Source organism: Staurois parvus, unplaced genomic scaffold (genome assembly GCF_062004578.1).
Source record: "Staurois parvus isolate SC_StPar_1 unplaced genomic scaffold, SC_StPar_1.0 ptg002183l, whole genome shotgun sequence".
In the NCBI taxonomy this organism is placed as follows: domain Eukaryota; kingdom Metazoa; phylum Chordata; class Amphibia; order Anura; family Ranidae; genus Staurois; species Staurois parvus.
The window spans coordinates 319,388-342,500 of record NW_028319979.1 but is presented as its reverse complement, the minus strand read 5'-3'; the positions used below and the strand labels follow the sequence as shown (position 1 = coordinate 342,500).

Below are 23,113 nucleotides of genomic sequence, written 5' to 3'. Positions count from 1 at the left end.
AAAATTTGTGAAAAACAACCGATTTTCTAAATCATTGGTGGCACCATCGGATTACAGAACAAACGATGTTTCTATCTTCGCACGAAAAATCGTTTGGCATTCGAACCATGTATGGCCTGCATTAAGGAAGGATATAACTCTCAAGATTTTTTTTTTTTTTTTGTCATTTATGTCTCACTGGAGTGATTTCCCTTTACTTCCTGTCCCATAGCCAAACAGGAAGTGAAAGGAAATCCCAACAAGTGAGGGAATCCCTGGTTGTCACTAGAGAAAGCAGAACCAGTGTCGCCACTGGAAGATTTCCCCTCTATCCTTGTTCCAGGGACAACTCAAAACGTGGGATTTTCTTTTAGTGTCACTTTAACTTTCGATGATAATGGTAAATATTACAAGTCTGTGGTGACTGCATTCTTTTTTTTTTTTTTTCCTTTTTTTTTTTAATTATGCTTTTCCTTTTCATCCAGTGGTCAGTAACATACATTCTGTCCTACAGTGACAACCCTTACTGCATTATATTAATGGAGGATCAAAGTTGTCACCCTAGGACAGGAAGTGCGTTCAATGGTAAAAGGTAAAAGCAGTTTTTCTGAAAACTGATACTGTTGCTATGTATTGTAACATGTCAGAAATGTATACACGCAGTTACTAAAAATTTTACTTACTGAAATATGGATTTTAAGTGAAAAAGGTTAAAGATGGAAGTGGATTATGTGGTGGAAGGTAATTTAGATATCTGATATATTTGTCCTTGTTTAGGAAGAAAAGGAGGAAGAGGAGGATGAGGAATGTCTGTCCCAATGGGGTGGCCCTTGTGGATGTGGTAAATTATAATACTGATGTGTTGATAAATAATTGTATATTATTATTTATTTTTTTATTTCTATTATTTTTATTACTATTATAAATCTGTATGCTTGCCTATGAAGTCTTCTACTTCCTTCATTCTCTTAAAGGGGAGCTTCACCTGGAAGAAAAAGAAAAAGTTAATAGCTACAAAAACTGTAGCTGCTGACTTTTATAATACAGCCACTTACCTGTCCCTCGGTCCAGTGGTGTCCTCACCACCGCTGGTTTCACCGGCCGTCTTCTCTCCCTGGCGCCGGCATTTTTAGTGTGGGAACCCGGCTGTGACAGCTTACGGCTTTACAGCTGGGTGCCCACTGCGCATGCCCGAGTAGCGCTGCACTTTGTGAATGGCTCCGTAGTCTTCTGGGATCTGTCACGTGTCCCAGAAGACTACGGGGAGGGAGGGGGGAGGACAACTTCTTCTGATTGCCTAGGCAATCGCAGCAGAAGTGGGAGAGGATACCTGTCAAATTCAGGTACCCGTTCCCCAAAGGTGCCAATCCTAAATGTGGAGCGGGGGACAAAGGCTTAAAGCGGAGCTTCCCCTTTTGGGTGGAGCTCCGCTTTAAGCTCACCTCCAGGCACATTTTTTCCGTTTTGTAAGCCTGCACACTTTTAGTCACCTAAATTGTATGCACAACCAAAACGTAATTTCATTTTTGTTTTAGCAGGAGTAAATTTCCTCTGCTGGGGAAATGAACCCTCTCTATTTGTCCTTAACAAACCAAAGAATTCCCAGCACACTTACCTGCCAGCCTGCAAAATGACAGAATTGGTTTTTGATTGCACACATTTGCCAATATGTTCATAAGCCGCAGTGCCCACGACAAGGGACCTCTGTATATACTGCAGTCCTAACTCTGCCATTTTCAGAGCCTCCATAGTAGGAGCACATATAACAATGCATAGGTTAAGGGCAGGTGAGCCTGGAAAACGCCCACCCTTCCTTAAAGGCTCAGGTTCATTTTTTGTCACATATAATTTATTTATTTATTTCAGGTACTTATATAGCACCGTCAATTTACGCAGCACTTTACACATATATATTGTACAGTCACATCAGTCCCGAACCCTCAAGGGGCGTACAATCTAAGGTCCCTAACCCTCAAGGGGCGTACAATCTAAGGTCCCTAACCCTCAAGGGGCGCACAATCTAAGGTCCCTAACCCTCAAGGGGCGTACAATCTAAGGTCCCTAACCCTCAAGGGGCGTACAATCTAAGGTCCCTAATTCTCAAGGGGCGTACAATCTAAGGTCCCTAACCCTCAAGGGGCGTACAATCTAAGGTCCCTAACCCTCAAGGGGCGTACAATCTAAGGTCCCTAACCCTCAAGGGGCGTACAATCTAAGGGCCCTAACCCTCAAGGGGCGTACAATCTAAGGTCCCTAACCCTCAAGGGGCGTACAATCTAAGGTCCCTAACCCTCAAGGAGCATACAATCTAAGGTCCCTAACCCTCAAGGGGCGTACAATCTAAGGGCCCTAACCCTCAAGGGGCGTACAATCTCAGGTCCCTAACCCTCAAGGGGCGTACAATCTAAGGTCCCTAACCCTCAAGGGGCGTACAATCTAAGGTCCCTAACCCTCAAGGGGCGTACAATCTAAGGGCCCTAACCCTCAAGGGGCGTACAATCTAAGGTCCCTAACCCTCAAGGGGCGTACAACCTAAGGTCCCTAACCCTCAAGGAGCATACAATCTAAGGTCCCTAACCCTCAAGGGGCGTACAATCTAAGGGCCCTAACCCTCAAGGGGCGTACAATCTAAGGTCCCTAACCCTCAAGGGGGGTACAATCTAAGGTCCCTAACTCACATTCATACATACACATTTAAGGCCAATTTAGACAGGAGCCAGTTAATCTACCAGCATGTCTTTGGAGTGTAGGAGGAAACCGGAGTACCCGGAGGAAACCCACGCAGGCACAGGGAGAACATGCAAACTCCAGGCAGGTGGTGCCGTGGCTTGGATTCGAACCAACGAGCCGAGTACTGCCAGGCAGAAGTGCTAACCATTATGTCACTTAATATTTGTGTAAATGAGTTTGCACATAGAGACCATCAAAAGGAATTAGTGTGACACATATATAATGCGCCGCTAATTATCACTAATATTAGGAGTGGTATTTTTTGGAATATTATATTTTATGTATCACTATGTATATAGGTCATGTAATAAATTATATTATACTCATTGCTAGTAATCGTTGTGTATATCTTTCGTTCTGGCCGGAAGGGCGTGGCTACAAGGTGCATCACTTCCACTTGTACGGAAGATGTCAACACTACGTATTGCCCGACGAACGATTTTTTTAGATTGGTTAATGTGGGCCACGATTTGGACCAACAAACGAACGCCTTGTCGGATGACCGATCGGTCGATGTATTCCCACCTTAATATATTGTAAATCATACCAGCGGAGAAGGCATGTAAAGTCTGCCGAGGGGGTTCAAACCCTTCCCTACTTTATACAAATCAAAATACAAATCTTTTGGCTTAATATAACATTTTTATTTTTTTTTCAAAGAATCCTTCTCAAGCGTAATCCAACTAGGGACAACGAAACGGCGTTTGGTTTTGGTTCTCTCCGTCATTGACCGTTATGCTCTGTGTTGCTATAAGAGAATTTGTTAGACGTTTTTGATATGAATTATTGTATCTGACTGCCTGTGTCGTTTTCCAGACCCTGCTGCGTCAAACCCAGCTTAGATCTCTCAGCAAATCCGACACCAAACTCCATGAAATAAAAAAGCCGCGTTTGGGAGACCCCCGTAAGTTCATAGTTACTTGTATTGATAGGTCCCCTTCCTAGTTACCAAGTGCTGTCATGTCCAGAATCATTTCTTTGTTGGATAGCGGACCCCTCATGCCCAGCATATGGCCCTTTGGTACCTATTTGCTGCTCATGCCAAGCAAAGCAACACATTAACTTTCTGTTTCAATATTTTTATTAAGAAAGTTTTTGTTTTAAGAATACAACGAGCTTAAGATACGCCCACGCAGAGGCAGAGAAGAACAATAACATAAAGAGACATCCTGCTGACTTGTATTAGCCAAATAACGAAATGTCCAATGACATCAAGGAGGGACGGCAATAAAGCCGAACCAAATAATAGCAGCAGTAATCCTACATATTACCGGAAAAAAAAGAGAAAATTAAAAGGTTAGAAGAAAGAATAAAGAACATAAAACGACAAAAGAAAAGGAATCAGAAAGAAAACATGGAAGAAAGGGAAACTAGAAGAATCCAGGGCTAGCACAGGCAGCGACTATAAGAGGCCATAACTAGTAGGAGGCAGGGATGGCAAGGAATAACGTATCCAAGGTTCCCAAACCTTAAGCAATCTCGGCTGAGAATCATGAAGAATGCTAGACATCTGTTCATTGACCAACATAGCACATTAACTTTCGTCTCCCCCTCCCTTAGCGTCATTTTTATTACCTTTCTTTGCTCTCCCATCATACTCTTACTTTGACCAATTCCCCTTAAGGGGAATCTGTATTGAGAGAAATATATAGGCTTCTATTATAGGTCTTGTTGACTGCCCCAGGCTATAAAAAAAAGTTTGGTGCCACTGACCTGAAATGAGCATGCAGCCAGTAAAGGCAGAATGTTTGTTTTGGGTCAGTGTAACCCTAGAAACCTCATGACAACCAGTCAAATAGTTCATTAAAAAAAGGAGGTCAGCAGTGGCTTCCAAAGTAACCAAAGCCACATTTATTTGTGTTTTTCATTGTCCTGCATATGGGGTAAAACACCAATGTCATATGTAGGTCCCAGTATATTTTTATCTCCATTAATATTGAACTTCTTAGAATGTGAGAGCTTTTGGTACATGTGTCATGTAAGCAATCATGAACATCCTTTTTTTTTTTTTTTTTCTTTCTGCTGCCAGAGCTTCGGCCCGTGAGCATGGACCCATTGTACCACTCTCCGAACTGGCAGCACCCCGCCGCTACCGCCGAAGAAGATGCCACCTACTCCAACCTGAGCTACACCCCTGAACCCCTAAAGAGCTCCTTGTACGAGTGTGTGGGCTCTCGGTCAGAGATGGATAGCACACTGAACGAGTCTCAAGCAGACGAGGTAACGGCTGAGTATGCCGTTGTATGCAAGATGAAGAAGGGGGTGAACATGGGGGTGCAGGAATCCAGGAAGGAGAAAAATACCCAGACACAGAAACCTTCGGAAGAGCCCGTTCTTCCACATAGGCCGGACGACCTTGAGGTATGAGAAGGCAGCTATACTCGTTGATAAGTGTACAAATTTACTTACTTTACAATATTTGTACGGCCTCATTTGGATATACCAAAATAGTGTACAATGAGAACCTGCCTAAACAAGGAAATCATTCATTTCCAATGAGGCAGCCCTCATACTACATAAAAAAAAATATATATATATAGCTTTAATTCAAGGGGTTGAACATAAATATCAAGTGCAAATTTTAGGAACTGCAACCATTTTTATACACAGTCCCCCCCCCCCCTTCCAGGGGCTCAGATGTAATTGGACAAATTAATCGAATCATAAATAAAATGTTCATTTTTAATATTTTGTTGAGAATCCTTTACTGGCAATAACAGCCTGAAGTCTGGAACCCATGGACATGACCAAAGACTGGGTTTCCTCCTTTCTCATGCTTTGCCTGAAGTCTGAACCCATGGACATGACCAAAGACTGGGTTTCCTCCTTTCTGATGCTTTGGTCATGTCCTTGGGTTCCAGACTTCAGGCAAAGCATCAGAAAGGAGGAAACCCAGTTTTTGGTCATGTCCATGGGTTCCAGACTTCAAGCAAAGCATCAGAAAGGAAGAACCCCAGTCTTTGGTCATGTCCTTGGGTTCCAGACTTAAGGCAAAGACTGGGGTTCTTCCTTTCTGATGCTTTGCCTGAAGTCTGGAACCCATGGATATGACCAAAGACTGGGTTTCCTCCTTTCTGATGCTTTGCCTGAAGTCTGGAACCCATGGACATGACCAAAGACTGGGTTTCCTCCTTCCTGATGCTTTACCAGGCTCTAACTGCAGCTGTCTTCAGTTGTTCTTTGTTTGTGGGTCTTTCTGCCTTTAATTTTGCCTTCAGCAAGTTGAGATCAGGTGATTGACTCGGCCATTGCAGAATATTTCACTTCTTTTCCTTCAAAAGTTCCTGGGTTGCTTTTGCAGTGTGTTTTGAATCATTGTCCATCTATACTGTGAAGCGCCGTCCAATCAGCTTTGCTGCATTTGGCTGAATCTAGGCTGACAGTATATCTGTAAACACTGCAGAATTCATCCAGCTGCTTCTGTCTTCTGTCACATCATCAATAAACACCAATGACCCAGTGCCACTGGAAGCCATGCATGCCCATGCCATCACCCTGCCTCCACCATGTTTTACAGATGACGTTGTGTGCTTTGGATCATGAGCCGTTCCAAGCCTTCTCCACACTTTTCCCTTCCCGTCATTCTGGTACAGATTAATCTTAGTTTCATCCGTCCAAAGAATACTTTTCCAGGACTGGTCTGGCTTTTTTAGATGTTTTTTGGGAAAGTCTAAGCTGGCTTTTCTATTCTTCATGCTTACAAATGGTTTGCACCTTGTGGTGAATCCTCTGTATTTGCTCTCGTGAAGTTTTCTCTTGACTGTATACTTTGACAATGATACGCCCACCTCCTGGAGAGTGTCCTTCACTTGTCTGGATGTTGTGAATGGGTTTTTACCATAGAGAGGATCCTGCGATCATCCACCATTGTTGTCCTCCGTGGACCTTCATACCTTTTTATATTGATGAGCTCACCAGTGCGTTCTTCTTTCCTCAGAATGGACCCAACTGTTGATTTGGCCACTCCTAATGTTGCTGCGATCTCTCTGTTTAATTTTTGAGGCCTTACAATGGCTTGTTTCACTTGTATAGACAGCTCCTTTGAACACTTGATGTAGGTTCACAGCAATAGATTCCAAATGCAAATACCGCACTTAGAATCAACTCCAGACCTTTTACCTACTTAATTGATGAAGAAATAACGAAGGAGTAGCCCACACCTGGCCATGAAATAGCTTTTGATTCAATTGTCCAATTTCTTTTGGTCCCTTGAAAAAGGGGGGACGGCTACTCTCAAGAGCTGTAATTCCTAAACCCTTCCTCCAGTTTGGATGTACATACCCTCAAATTACACCTGAGAGTGCGCACTTTCAGCCCATATCCATTATAGAACTAGAGCTCAAATATGTTTTGGTAAATACCTGGAAAAAAACTATAATTGTGCCTGTGCCCAAATATATATGGACCTTGAGTGGGTCTGCTTGTGGCTCAGATCACACAGTTTGCAGTCTATTCTTATGCTGAGCATGCAAAAAAATAATCTTGTTTTACACAGCGGCCACCTAATGCCCAACTCCAGCCAAACCTTCGGAATGTTTCAGACAGAACAGGAAACGTTTAGAACCGGCATCACTGAATGGCGGACCGTGATCCCGGTGCGGACCGAGTCAATGTCTCATCCGGACTGCTACAGTCCCACCATTTAGGAGCTGTTCTGTCCCCCAGGCATCACCGCTGTCATCCTCACAGAGCTGACAGCGGGAGGGAGGCAGGACAGTTCTGGAACAGGGAGTGGGAGCAGAATGCAGGGCAGTCCTAGCAACCACTCACCAGCTTGCAGCTCCCTCCGTCACAGACCTGCTGTGCCTCCTGCCCTCTGATCTGTCTGTGTAAGGCAGGACGGGGGGGGGCAACATAAAAGGGGGCTCAAGACACCAGTGTAAAGGAGGGTGAAGACTGCAATGTAAGTGGGGGGGGGGGGGTCTGAGCACTGCAGTGTGTGTGGGGGGGGGGGGGTCTGAGCACTGTAGTGAAGGGGGGGGAGGGGCTGAGGACCACAATGTGGGGAGCTGAGGACAGCAGTATGGGGTGGCTGAAGTTTGCAATGTGGGGGACTGAGAATTGTAATTGGGGGGGCGCTATGGTTGTAATGTGGGGTGGCTGAAAAAGAACTGTAATGTGGGGGGTGAGGACAGTAATCTAAGGGGAAGGGGCAGGGAACTGTAATGTGGGGGGGTCTGAGGACAGGAGTGGGGGGGGGGGCCGGGGGCTGAGGAACTCAATGTGGAGGGCTGCAATGTGTGTGTGTGGGGGGGGGGGGGGTTTGAGGACTGCAGTGTGTGTGTGTGTGTGGGGGGGGGGGGGTCTGAGGACTGTAGTGAGGGGGGGGGTCTGAGGAATGCAATGTGGGGGGCTGAGGACAGCAGTATGGGGTGGCTGAGGTTTGCAATGTGGGGGACTGAGACAGTAATGTGGGGGGATGATGTGAAGAGGAGGAGTACATTGCACTTAGGCGCATTTACACACGTTTTTGCCATGTTTGGCATTTTTTTCCCCCCAAAACGCTTGAGAATTGTAATGGGGGGGGCTATGATTGTAATGTGGGGTGGCTGAAAATTAACTGTAATGTGGGGGGTGAGGACAGTAATCGAAGGGGAAGGGGCAGAGGACTGTAATGTGGGGGGGGTCTGAGAACAGGTGTGTGGGGGGGGGGGGGGTCTGAGGACTGTAGTGAGGGGGGGTCTGAGGAACGCAATGTGGGTGGCTGAGGACAGCAGTATGGGGTGGCTGTGGTTTGCAATGTGGGGGACTAAGAATTGTAATTGGGGGGGGCGCTCTGCTTGTAATGTGGGGTGGCTGAAAATGAACTGTAATGTGGGGGGTGAGGACCGTAATCTAAGAGGAAGGGGCAGAGAACTGTAATGTGGGGGGGTCTGAGGACAGGTGTGTGTGTGTCTGTCTGTCTGTCTGTCTGTCTGAGGAATGCAATGTGGGGGGCTGAGGACAGCAGTATGGGGTGGCTGAGGTTTGCAATGTGGGGGGACTGAGACAGTAATGTGGGGGGATGATGTGAAGAGGAGGAGTACATTGCACTTAGGCGCATTTACACACGTTTTTGCCATGTTTGGCGTTTTTTCCCCCCCAAAACGCTTCTCTCCGGAATGCAAAAGGAAAGAGATTTTTTATTTATTTTTGGTCACAGCAATTAAACTGATGAAAGTTTCCTTGTTCTGCAGATTGAAGCCATGTACTCTAAAGTTAACAAGAAGAAGAAGACGGTTAGAGATGACCCTCGAGTCTCGACAAATCCGGGTTTTGAGCAACTTCCACCAATCAAGATGGCCGAAGTAAATGAAACCAATCAGGGCTCTGTAATGGCGGTTCTGGAAAGCCTCCCACAGCTGGCACCCCCCCCTGCTCAGCCTGAAGAGAATTTATACGAGAGTATATGTGAGATGAGCAGCCATCACTGAGTATTTCCATCTCTGACACTAATACTCGCAACGATTCAAATTCTGTAAATCTGTGAATAGTCTGGCGCAAGTGAAGCAAGAAAACAGTGTTGTGGAGCAGAATGAACATTGCAGATATCGCTTTTACTTTTTGAAATTCCCGCTAGCGGGGTCCGGGCAATTGATTTAAATGCTGATTCTGTAACCGGCACAGCGTGAATCTAGCAGTCCGTGGCAAGTTAGGTGGATGCAGAATCGGCGTGGAAACGGTACGCTAAAACTGAATTCTAGGCTGATCGAAAAATAAACCAATAAGTGCAGATTTAGTCGTTCATTAAAAATGAAGAAGGATGTTTATATACAGCTACTGTCAGTTCGTGGCATCCATCCCATGCAGTCTCGTGTTTAGCAGAAGTGAATGGGAGAGGGAAGGAAAGGACTAGGAGCCAATCAAAAGTGTTGGAGCAATACAGGTGCTGACACAGGGAGAGTAGAGGGATGACATAGCAGAATACCCCTGCTCCTTCACTGTCCAATCATATGCTGCATGATGGCTAGGCTGTATTGTTTAACCCCTTCCCACATATATATGTACACATAGATATAGATATATGTGTAGCAGTGTGTTTTTATGCCATGTGTATATATATATATATATATATATATATATATATATGTATATGTATGTGTGTGTGTATGTATGTATGTGTATATATATATATATATATGTATGTGTGTATGTGTGTGTGTATGTATGTATGTGTATATATATATATATGTATGTGTGTGTGTATGTATGTATGTGTATATATATATATATATATATATATGTATGTGTGTATGTATGTATGTGTATATATATATGTATGTATGTGTATATATATATATATATATATATGTATGTATGTGTATATATATATATATATATGTATGTGTCTATATATATATATATGTATGTATGTGTATATATATATATATATGTATGTATGTGTATATATATATATGTATGTGTGTGTGTGTGTGTATGTATGTGTATATATATATATATGTATGTGTGTGTGTGTATGTATGTGTGTGTGTGTGTATATATATATATATATATGTGTGTGTGTGTGTGTATGTATGTGTGTATATATATATATATATGTATACACACGTGTGTGTATACACACAGACAACACGTGTCTGTGCATGTACAGCTAGTGCTGCTGGGAGTGCACTCACTCGGCGCCCCCAGCAATACGACCACATCATTGTCACCGATAGCTTGTCGTCGGTCACTGTGTATGATTGGGAGCCTGTGGGGACAGTCTCCATATCATGTGATTGCTGTGACAACCAATCGCCGAGATCACGTGGTCAGGAAGCCCATGTAATGAACTCTTAAAGAGCCAGCTCCCACTGGCTGGAAGGGGTTAACTTCACTTTTTAAATCGCAGAGCTGGCTGGAGAGAATCGTACAATTACGTTTTGGCAGGTAAAACAGCAGCCATCTACAGTGGGTATAGAAAGGAATCGCACGTTGTTGCTTTGCAGCCTGAAATAAAGACAGACACAGATTTTGTTTTATCCAACTATATTTACTCAGTGCAACTTGTAATATACTTATAACACCAACAGAGCTGATTGTACAGTCAGATTGTACTGTGTATGGTGATCGTTAGACTCACTGAAAACTTGGGAATGGGAAACGTTTATCTGAGATATAAGGAGAATGTTCATTTACTCTGGCGGTGAATCTCTGCACACACTGACAGTTTTATGACAAGCAGCAGAATGGAGATAAAGTTCTTTTTTTTTTAATATTACGAGTCGTGATTATTGTTATCACACTGGCCATGTATAGCTACAGTATATATAAATACAGTGTATGACGCCTTTTGTGCCTGTTTTATTATCCTCTACGGCAGCAAGCACCAAGTGTGATACCAATGATACAATATAGATTGTAAAATGTCGGCATCCTTTTCACAATCACGCCAGGCTTGGATGGAAAGATCTACAAATGTAATGAGCAGCGGGAGGAAATCTGTCATATTGCTGCGCATGAGCCGTGTTGGCGATGCCCAGGTAGAGGGCAGTTTCTGCTTTACAATCAGAGGAAGTAATAGGACAGTTATTGTTCCAGTCTTTATGCTCAACATTCGGAGGAATTCCTTACCCCTGCTGTTTTCCAATATATCCTGTTATTTTATTACAATCACGCCAAGCTTGGATGGAAAGATCTACAAATGTAACAAGTAGCGGTAAGAAATATGTCGTATTGCTGCACATGAGCTGTGTTGGCGATGGCCAGGCAGAAGGCAGTTTCTGCTTTGTTCAGAGAAAGGGGAACAATCAGAGGAAGTAATAGGACAGTTCTTTTTTCCAGTCTTTATGTTCGACATTCGGAGGAATTCCTTACCCCGGCCGTCTCCAAATATATCCTATTATTTTATTACAATCAGGCCAGGCTTGGATGGAAAGATCTACAAATGTAATGAGCAGCAGTAAGAAATCTGTCGTATTGCTGCGCATGAGCCGTGTTGGCGATGCCCAGGCAGAAGGCAGTTTCTGCTTTACAATCAGAGGAAGTAATAGGACAGTTATTGTTCCAGTCTTTATGTTCAACATTCGGAGGAATTCCTTACCCCGGCTGTCTCCAAATATATCCTGTTATTATTATACAGGATTTATATATTATTATTATACAGGATTTATATTATTATTATTATACAGGATTTATATATTATTATTATTATACAGGATTTATATTATTATTATACAGGATTTATATATTATTATTATTATTATTATACAGGATTTATGGCACCAACAGTTTGCTCAGCACTTTACAATATAACGAGACAATACAGTTCAATACAAGAGGGACTGGAGGGTCCTGATCCTGGGAGCTTACAATCTAAGGGGGAGGATTATTTTATTGATGATTGGCATTGATAGAGCACCATCAGTCTGCGCAGTGCTGTACGTATTAATCATTCACATCATTCCCCGCCCTCAAGGCGCTTACAATCAAAAGTTCCTATTTCACGTACATAAACTTAATAGGGACAATTCGCATACCAGCATGTCTTTGGAGTGCTGGAGGAAATTGGAGTACCTGGAGGAAACCCACGCAAGCGCAGGCGAAAAAAAAAGCAAACTCAGAAAGTGTTCTGACTGGAATTTGAACTGGGGACCCCAGTGCTGCAAAGGCAGACATGCTAAGCTACGGCAAGCCATGTGTGAATGGGACAGATAACCACTAACATCACAGTTCAAATTACAGGATAAGTTCACCTTTGGGAACATGTTACATGTTACACCCATTTTTAGGGGGGAACATGTAACATGTTCCCATAGCCGCTGCCCCCCCCCTCTGACAGTACGGGGAGAAGTCTCCCTGTACTGTCAGATTTGAAAACAGCTCGCCTGTGTGTGGCTCCACCCACAGGGCCACTTCATTCATTCCGTAAATGAATGAACTGCAAGTCCCTACAGCCTTCGCGGCTGTCGGCTTGTAGTTTTTAGCCCCTTGGCACCGGCACCTCCCAGCCCTTTAAGGGTTCCAGAAGCCGGGAGGCAAGGCGGGGTTTTGGGGTTGTGTGACCGCTTTGATTCACTGTCCCTTTGGTCACATGATCGGGAAAGGTCCCGATTGAAAGAGGATATCGGGATCTTTCCATGAGTACCAGATGTGTGTGCTGGGAGCGCGCAGGGCGCGCGCTTTCAGCACATATGTGTTTTTTTTAATAGAACGCAAATGTGAAGCCGCTCGGCCTCTAGGCCCAGACACCGGGAGGCGGCACATTTGCGTTCGGCCGGGGCCGTGTGGCACGCCGTGGTAGTTCATTAAATCTTCTTGTCAGAATATCTGCCTGCTTGTACATCCCCGTACGGCAAGCAGAATTATGACAGGTCTGCAGGAGCCCTGCACTGCACCAGCAATCTACTGATCTCTGGTGCAAGGCTTTCAAGACTCCTGCACACAAAAATAATAAATGCACATTTTTTTTTTTAACCTGCAAAAAAAGTGCTTTTATTATTATTCTCCAAATTGTGAACTTATCCTTTAAAGATATAAAGCTAATTATTAACCGTTTGACCTCCGGAACATTTTTACCCCCTTAATCACCAGGCCATCTTTTGCTCGGCACTGTGCTATTTTAACTGGCGTTTGCACGGTCATGCAACCCCGAACACACACTAAATTGATGTCATCGTTCCCACACAAAGAGAGATTTCTTTTGCTGGTATTTGATCACCGCTGGGTTTTTTTATTATAGAAATGAAAAAAAGACCACAAATGCTGGAAAAAAAACATTTTTTTTACTTTCTGCTATAAAACATCCAATAAAATTAAAAAAAAATCATGTCTTCATAAATTTAGGTTAAAATGTATTCTACTACATATTTTCGGTAAAAAAAAAAATCCCAATAAGCGTATGTTAAATTTTTTTGTGTGAAACTTACAGCATCTACAAACTATGGGATATAAACCGGGATTTTTTTTTTCCACTTTCCCTGGGAGCGCGCAGCACCGCGATCCGGTGCCCGCTGTGTCCTCCCGATCATGTGATCACTGATTGGCCAATCAGTGATCACATGCAGAGTAGTAAGCAAGATGTCACTTCTGACATCATTGCTTACTACGTGTGAAATCTGTGAATGATCACAGAGGTCACATGGTACAGGGCTATTCACAACAGCCTTGTACCATGTGACAAGCTGTGACCAATCACAGCTCACACAGTATTTCTCAATGGCTGCAGGAATGCAGCCAGAGAGAAGGAGAAATTATTGTTTTTACTGTCTTTATGGGTGTAAAAGCAATCAGTGTAAAAAAAAAAATCTTCATCACCCCCCACAAGTAGTACAGTGTCACTATGGTGACACTGTACTTATAGGGTGTAAAAAAAAAATAAAAATATATAAAAAAAATTAAATTTTTTTTTAAAAATTATAATTTTTGGTTATAAACTAATTTTGAGTTATTTTTTTTTTTTTTTTTTACTAAAAAGAACTGAATAAATTTTGACCAAGATTTATAAAGAAAGATTATTTATTTGCAAAATTTTATAAGAAAAACACTTTTTTTTTCAAAATTTTTGGACTTTTTCATTTATATAGCAAAAAAAAAATAAAAAAAATCCCAGCGGTGAATAATTACCACCAAAAAAAGTTTTATCTGTCTCCAAAAAAAGCTAAAGAATTCTACAAAGGTATAGAAGTAATCCTAGCAGCCTCCTCCTCGCTGCCTGTCAAATGCTCACTGAAGAGTGATCCAAATGCAGGGGGGGGGGGTAAAACCCTGCATTTGAACTGTGCTTTTACCACCTTTAGCTGCAGAGTCAGCGGCTGGGGGGTGTACACATGCCATGGCAAGCGTCAAATGCAAATTAATCTTGGGAAGATGTACAGTATATCCTTCCTTGCTTTGTTGCCCGCCACTTCGCACTGGGTTGTGGGCAGGCCTGGGGGGTAGATATCGGTGAAGGCGATTGGTCCTGGGAGCGCCAGACCGCGGCTGCGGGCCCGAGTTACTTAGACGAGAGGCTTCGGGAGATCGGTCACATGGAGGGAGTCTGCCAATCATGGGGTTAAGGGGAAGGACTTCAGTTTAACCCTTGCAGGGTGGTGAGGCCCACTGCTTTGGGGTGTTTTGGGGGTTTTTTTCTCCCCCTCCGCCACAACTGCTATAACTACAAACGTTGGCGTCAGGCACACTTTAAATGGGTTCCATTGTCTCTAGAGGAAGGTCGCCACCAAAGAAAGATGGTTGGTGTAAGTAAAAAATATAAAAAATTTTTTTAAAAAAATATAAATAAATACACACATTAAAAAAAAAAAGAAATAATATATCATTTAAAAATAAAGAAAAATCAATAATAAACACATTAAAACATCAATTATAAAAAAAGAAAAGTAGAAATAATATATAATTTAAAAATAAAGTAAAATAGTAAACACGTTAAAAATGTCAATTAAAAAAAAAATTGAAATACTTTATTTTTAAATGATATATTATTTTTTTTTTCTAATAGATATTTTTACGTGTTTATTATTTAGTTTACTTTATTTTTAAATTATATTTCATTTAAGTTTTTTGTATAATTGATATTTTACTGTGTTTATTTAATTTACTTTATTTTTAAGTGATATATTAAATTAAATAAACTATATCAATAATACAAAGAATTTAAATGAAATATAATTTAAAAATAAAGTAAAATAAATAATAAACACGTTAAAATGTCAATAAAAAAACATAGAAATGATATCATTTAAAAATAAAGTAAAATAGTAAACATGTTAAAATGTCAATTAAAAAAAAAGAAAAATAGAAAGAATATATTGTTTAAAAATAAAGCAAAATAAATAATAAACGTGAGAATGTCAATTCTAAAAAAAAAAAATAGAAATAATATATTTAAAAATAAAGTAAAATAAATAATAAACACGTTAATGTCAATAAAAAAAATAGAAATAATATCATTTTAAAATAAAGTAAAATAAACACAGTAAAATATCAATAATACAAAAAAGTTTAAAGATATATAATTTAAAAATAAAGTAAAAAAATTTAATTTTAAAATATCAATTAAAAAAATAGAAATAAAAAATAAGTTAAAAATAAAGTAAAATAAAAATAAAATACACAGTAAAATATCAATAAAAAAAGAAACAATTTAAAAATAACAAACACAGTAAAATATCAATAATACAAAAATTTTTAATGAAATATAAGTTAAAAAGAAAGTAAAATAAAAATAAAATACACATTAAAATATCAATAAAGAAATAGAAATAAAGTAATTTAAAAATAAATTAAAACCAATAAATAAAATAACACATTAAATATCAGTAATAAAATAATAGTTAAAAAAGTAAAACAAAAATAAGAAAAAGAGACCAAACTGCTAAGTACGGCAAAGGCATTGGATTCTTTGGGCACAGTAAAATACAAATGATCATTTAAAATGCCTTTGCTGTACTTAGCAGTTTGGTTTCTTTTTCTTCTGTATTTGGCACCAGGAAGCTCTTTTGGTATTTTTCATAAATCAAAAATAAATTTAATAATAAACATTAAAATATCAATAAAAAATGTAAATAAAATATAAAATTAAAAAAAAACTAAAATTAAAAAAATACATTAAAATATCAATAATAAAAAAAATATAATTTAAAAATAAAGTAAAAAAATGAAATAACACCTTAAAATATCAATAGAAATAAAATTTAAAAATACAGTAAAATCAAATAAAAAAACATTAAAATATCAATAAAAAATAGAAACAAAATATAATTTAAAAATAAATAAAATAACAAACACATTAAAATATCAAAAAATAAAATATAGGTTAAAAATAAAGTAAAATTAAAAACATTAAAATATCGATAAAAAATAGAAATAAAATATAATTTAAAAATAAAGTAATTAAAATAATAAACACATTAAAATTTCACTAAAAAAAGAAATTAAAATATAAGATAAAAAAACATTAAAATATCACTAATGAATAGAAATAAAATAAGTTAAAAAAAGTAAATTAAGAACAAATCATAATACGGCCCAGCGGGCGCCTGGAGGTGTTTTATTTTTATTTTATACAATGCACCAAGGAGAAGGAGCAGTAGAGGCTGAGTGTGGCCCCTGCGCTCCCGGCTGGGTGTTTCTGCGCTCATGTGACCTTCCTCCAGATCTCGCCCTACAAAATTACAATCTGATTGCACTGTATATGGCCTGTCCCGTCCATTGTATCCAATCCCTCCGCCCTGATGGGTGCCGGCCGAGGTATAGCGGATCGTACGATCAGAGGGTGAGCTGTAAGGTTTGCAGATCATCTCCCCAGCAGTCTGCGATGTTCTGCTGCCATTTCCAGGCGGGTCACACCCCCTTCTCCGTGCGGGCTGCAAGGGGTTAAGCGGTTCCCCTGGGACCCGTCACGCCCCCCTCTTCCTTCGGCACGTGACCCGGCCTCCGAACAACAACACGCGGCGGCCAATGGGGGCCGAGGGACTGGCCACGTGCCAGAGCGCGAGGAGGGGGGGCGGGCCCGTGTTGATGTCTGTCCTCGGCCAATCGGAAAAAGCGGCCGCGCTCCAGGCGGAGGTGGGCGGGGCGCCGTGTGGAGAAGGCGGTAGGGTGGGCGGGGCCTCCGGTGCGCGCTCTCCGCTGCTCGGTTTTTCTCCTCAGGAAGATGGCGGCGGTGAGCAGTGAGGCGGCCGGAAGTCTGCACCGGATGGAGGAGTCACTGGGGACCCGAGACACTGAGGTACCGGGGAGAAGGGAGGCATTACACCCGGCGAATGCCTCCCTCCACTGACACCCGGAATGTCACACACCCCCCGCCCACACCCGCTACACTGCCCCCCCCATTGCGAGCTCTGAGCCCGGCTACAGCTCCCTACACCCGGTACTCTACACTGCCCCGCCCCCACCCGGTACTCTACACTGCCCCGCCCCCACACACACCCGGTACTGTGTACCCCCCTCCACACCGACTATCCACCGACACCCCCCCCCCGAAACCTCCTGTGCCCCCCAACATAGACTAACCCCCTCTACACCCCAAATTATAACCCACAGTATCCCCCCCCAATGATGATTACCCCCCCCATACACACTGACACACCCCCTCCCCCAGACACCACGACAGTGTTCAACCCCCTGCACCCCCCCCCCCCTCCACACCGACCACCCGCCAACCCCCCTCCCAACACAGACTACACCCCACCACCCCCAAATTATACCCCCCATGATGGTCAACCATCACCCCCCCCCCATACACACTGACACACCCTCTCCTCCAGCCCATTGTCCCCCTGACACCTCCCCCCTGTGCCCCCAACAATGTTCCACCCCCCCTCCACACGACTACCCACCAACACCCCCCCAACACTGACTACCTTCCCCCTGCACCCCACCCCCCCAATTTATACCCCACAGTATAAACCCTCCTTCATTGATAGACAACCCCCCTCCTCTAGCCCATTGCCCCCCCCCAAACCACTGGGACACTTCAGCCTCACCCCCTTAAACTGACACCCCCCACTCCACATTACATACACATCAACCCCTCCCCCCCAGCACTGACCCCCCCCAACATTGTGACCCTACCCTCCCTCAACAATGGTCAATCCTCTGCCCTCCCCCCCACCTCTTCACACACCTCCTTCCCCTTAGACTGACCCCCCCCCCAAAAAAAAAAAGGGGTTAACACTGTGATCCCCGACACACCCCCTTCCCCCAGACTAACTGCCCAATAATACCTCCTGTCTCCCCCATGTACTGACACCCCCTCAGCCCCCTTCTTCTTCACACACTGACACCCCCTCAGCCTCCTCCTCCTTCACACACTGACACCCCCTCAGCCTCCTCCTCCTTCACACACTGACACCCCCTCAGCCTCCTCCTTCTTCACACACTGACACCCCCTCAGCCTCCTCCTTCTTCACACACTGACACCCCCTCAGCCTCCTCCTTCACCACACACTGACACCCCCTCAGCCTCCTCCTTCACCACACACTGACACCCCCTCAGCCTCCTCCTTCACCACACACTGACACCCCCTCAGCCTCCTCCTTCACCACACACTGACACCCCCTCAGCCTCCTCCTTCTTCACACACTGACACCCCCTCAGCCTCCTCCTTCACCACACACTGACACCCCCTCAGCCTCCTCCTTCACCACACACTGACACCCCCTCAGCCTCCTCCTTCACCACACACTGACACCCCCTCAGCCTCCTCCTTCACCACACACTGACACCCCCTCAGCCTCCTCCTTCACCACACACTGACACCCCCTCAGCCTCCTCCTTCACCACACACTGACACCCCCTCAGCCTCCTCCTTCACCACACACTGACACCCCCTCAGCCTCCTCCTTCACCACACACTGACACCCCCTCAGCCTCCTCCTTCACCACACACTGACACCCCCTCAGCCCCCTTCTTCTTCACACACTGACACCCCCTCAGCCCCCTCCTTCACGTACTGACACCCCCTCAGCCTCCTTCTTTACGTACTGACACCCCCTCAGCCTCCTTCTTTACGTACTGACACCCCCCTCAGCCTCCTCCTTCACACGCTGACACCCCCCTCAGCCTCCTCCTTCACACGCTGACACCCCCCTCAGCCTCCTCCTTCACACGCTGACACCCCCCTCAGCCTCCTCCTTCACACGCTGACACCCCCCTCAGCCTCCTCCTTCACACGCTGACACCCCCCTCAGCCTCCTCCTTCACACGCTGACACCCCCCTCAGCCTCCTCCTTCACACGCTGACACCCCCCTCAGCCTCCTCCTTCACACGCTGACACCCCCCTCAGCCTCCTCCTTCACACGCTGACACCCCCCTCAGCCTCCTCCTTCACACGCTGACACCCCCCTCAGCCTCCTCCTTCACACGCTGACACCCCCCTCAGCCTCCTCCTTCACACGCTGACACCCCCCTCAGCCTCCTCCTTCACACGCTGACACCCCCCTCAGCCTCCTCCTTCACACGCTGACACCCCCCTCAGCCTCCTCCTTCACACGCTGACACCCCCCTCAGCCTCCTCCTTCACACGCTGACACCCCCCTCAGCCTCCTCCTTCACACGCTGACACCCCCCTCAGCCTCCTCCTTCACACGCTGACACCCCCCTCAGCCTCCTCCTTCACACGCTGACACCCCCCTCAGCCTCCTCCTTCACACGCTGACACCCCCCTCAGCCTCCTCCTTCACACGCTGACACCCCCCTCAGCCTCCTCCTTCACACGCTGACACCCCCCTCAGCCTCCTCCTTCACACGCTGACACCCCCCTCAGCCTCCTCCTTCACACGCTGACACCCCCCTCAGCCTCCTCCTTCACACGCTGACACCCCCCTCAGCCTCCTCCTTCACACGCTGACACCCCCCTCAGCCTCCTCCTTCACGTACTGACACCCCCTCAGCCTCCTCCTTCACGTACTGACACCCCCTCAGCCTCCTCCTTCACGTACTGACACCCCCTCAGCCTCCTCCTTCACGTACTGACACCCCCTCAGCCTCCTCCTTCACGTACTGACACCCCCTCAGCCTCCTCCTTCACGTACTGACACCCCCTCAGCCTCCTCCTTCACGTACTGACACCCCCTCAGCCTCCTCCTTCACGTACTGACACCCCCTCAGCCTCCTCCTTCACGTACTGACACCCCCTCAGCCTCCTCCTTCACGTACTGACACCCCCTCAGCCTCCTCCTTCACGTACTGACACCCCCTCAGCCTCCTCCTTCACGTACTGACACCCCCTCAGCCTCCTCCTTCACGTACTGACACCCCCTCAGCCTCCTCCTTCACGTACTGACACCCCCTCAGCCTCCTCCTTCACGTACTGACACCCCCTCAGCCTCCTCCTTCACGTACTGACACCCCCTCAGCCTCCTCCTTCACGTACTGACACCCCCTCAGCCTCCTCCTTCACGTACTGACACCCCCTCAGCCTCCTCCTTCACGTACTGACACCCCCTCAGCCTCCTCCTTCACGTACTGACACCCCCTCAGCCTCCTCCTTCACGTACTGACACCCCCTCAGCCTCCTCCTTCACGTACTGACACCCCTCAGCCTCCTCCTTCACGTACTGACACCCCCTCAGCCTCCTCCTTCACGTACTGACACCCCCTCAGCCTCCTCCTTCACGTACTGACACCCCCTCAGCCTCCTCCTTCACGTACTGACACCCCCTCAGCCTCCTCCTTCACGTACTGACACCCCCTCAGCCTCCTCCTTCACGTACTGACACCCCCTCAGCCTCCTCCTTCACGTACTGACACCCCCTCAGCCGCCTCCTTCACGCACTGACACCCCCTCAGCCTCCTCCTTCACGCACTGACACCCCCTCAGCCTCCTCCTTCACGCACTGACACCCCCTCAGCCTCCTCCTTCACGCACTGACACCCCCTCAGCCTCCTCCTTCACGCACTGACACCCCCTCAGCCTCCTCCTTCACGCACTGACACCCCCTCAGCCTCCTCCTTCACGCACTGACACCCCCTCAGCCTCCTCCTTCACGCACTGACACCCCCTCAGCCTCCTCCTTCACGCACTGACACCCCCTCAGCCTCCTCCTTCACGCACTGACACCCCCTCAGCCTCCTCCTTCACGCACTGACACCCCCTCAGCCTCCTCCTTCACGCACTGACACCCCCTCAGCCTCCTCCTTCACGCACTGACACCCCCTCAGCCTCCTCCTTCACACTGACACCCCCTCAGCCTCCTCCTTCACACTGACACCCCCTCAGCCTCCTTCTTCACGTACTGACACCCCCTCAGCCTCCTTCTTCACGTACTGACACCCCCTCAGCCTCCTTCTTCACGTACTGACACCCCCTCAGCCTCCTTCTTCACGTACTGACACCCCCTCAGCCTCCTTCTTCACGTACTGACACCCCCTCAGCCTCCTTCTTCACGTACTGACACCCCCCTCAGCCTCCTCCTTCACACGCTGACACCCCCCTCAGCCTCCTCCTTCACACGCTGACACCTCCTCCTTCACACGCTGACACCCCCTCAGCCTCCTCCTTCACGCACTGACACCCCCTCAGCCTCCTCCTTCACGCACTGACACCCCCTCAGCCTCCTCCTTCACGCACTGACACCCCCTCAGCCTCCTCCTTCACGCACTGACACCCCCTCAGCCTCCTCCTTCACGCACTGACACCCCCTCAGCCTCCTCCTTCACACTGACACCCCCTCAGCCTCCTTCTTCACACTGACACCCCCTCAGCCTCCTTCTTCACGTACTGACACCCCCTCAGCCTCCTTCTTCACGTACTGACACCCCCTCAGCCTCCTTCTTCACGTACTGACACCCCCTCAGCCTCCTTCTTCACGTACTGACACCCCCTCAGCCTCCTTCTTCACGTACTGACACCCCCCTCAGCCTCCTCCTTCACACGCTGACACCCCCCTCAGCCTCCTCCTTCACACGCTGACACCCCCCTCAGCCTCCTCCTTCACACGCTGACACCTCCTCCTTCACACGCTGACACCCCCCTCAGCCTCCTCCTTCACACGCTGACACCCCCCTCAGCCTCCTCCTTCACGTACTGACACCCCCTCAGCCTACTCCTTCACGTACTGACACCCCCTCAGCCTCCTCCTTCACGTACTGACACCCCCTCAGCCTCCTCCTTCACGTACTGACACCCCCTCAGCCTCCTCCTTCACGTACTGACACCCCCTCAGCCCCCTCCTTCACGTACTGACACCCCCTCAGCCCCCTCCTTCACGTACTGACACCCCCTCAGCCTCCTCCTTCACGTACTGACACCCCCTCAGCCTCCTCCTTCACGTACTGACACCCCCTCAGCCTCCTCCTTCACGTACTGACACCCCCTCAGCCTCCTTCTTTACGTACTGACACCCCCCTCAGCCTCCTCCTTCACACGCTGACACCCCCCTCAGCCTCCTCCTTCACACGCTGACACCCCCTCAGCCTCCTCCTTCACACGCTGACACCCCCCTCAGCCTCCTCCTTCACACGCTGACACCCCCCTCAGCCTCCTCCTTCACACGCTGACACCCCCCTCAGCCTCCTCCTTCACACGCTGACACCCCCCTCAGCCTCCTCCTTCACACGCTGACACCCCCCTCAGCCTCCTCCTTCACACGCTGACACCCCCCTCAGCCTCCTCCTTCACACGCTGACACCCCCCTCAGCCTCCTCCTTCACACGCTGACACCCCCCTCAGCCTCCTCCTTCACACGCTGACACCCCCCTCAGCCTCCTCCTTCACACGCTGACACCCCCCTCAGCCTCCTCCTCCACACGCTGACACCCCCCTCAGCCTCCCCCTTCTTCACACGCTGACACCCCCTCAGCCTCCTCCTTCACACTGCTACTGTTTTCCTTCATCCTCACCCAGGGATATATCTGCACTTTCTCTCTTCCTTCTATCACAGGAGATGTTTTTACCCCAAACACAGAACACGTCACCCATCTGTGTTGGTGTCACTCAGCCCTCAGGCACGTGTTGTATGGCTGCTGACCTGTCTTG

The 23,113-nt window shown here is 46.4% G+C and overlaps 1 protein-coding gene across 1 annotated transcript in view; it reads left to right on the top strand.

The window, feature by feature from the left end:
• Positions 1-9,458, top strand: part of LIME1 (Lck interacting transmembrane adaptor 1) — a 14,680-nt gene extending 5,222 nt beyond the window's left edge. Inside the window, exons 3-6 of the mRNA XM_089665418.1 lie at positions 757-820; positions 3,526-3,613; positions 4,739-5,070; positions 8,886-9,458. Coding sequence (XP_089521544.1) covers positions 757-820; positions 3,526-3,613; positions 4,739-5,070; positions 8,886-9,122 — 721 coding nt within the window. The 3' untranslated portion in view covers positions 9,123-9,458. The remainder of the gene's footprint in view (positions 1-756; positions 821-3,525; positions 3,614-4,738; positions 5,071-8,885) is intronic.
• The last annotated feature ends 13,655 nt before the right edge of the window (positions 9,459-23,113 follow it).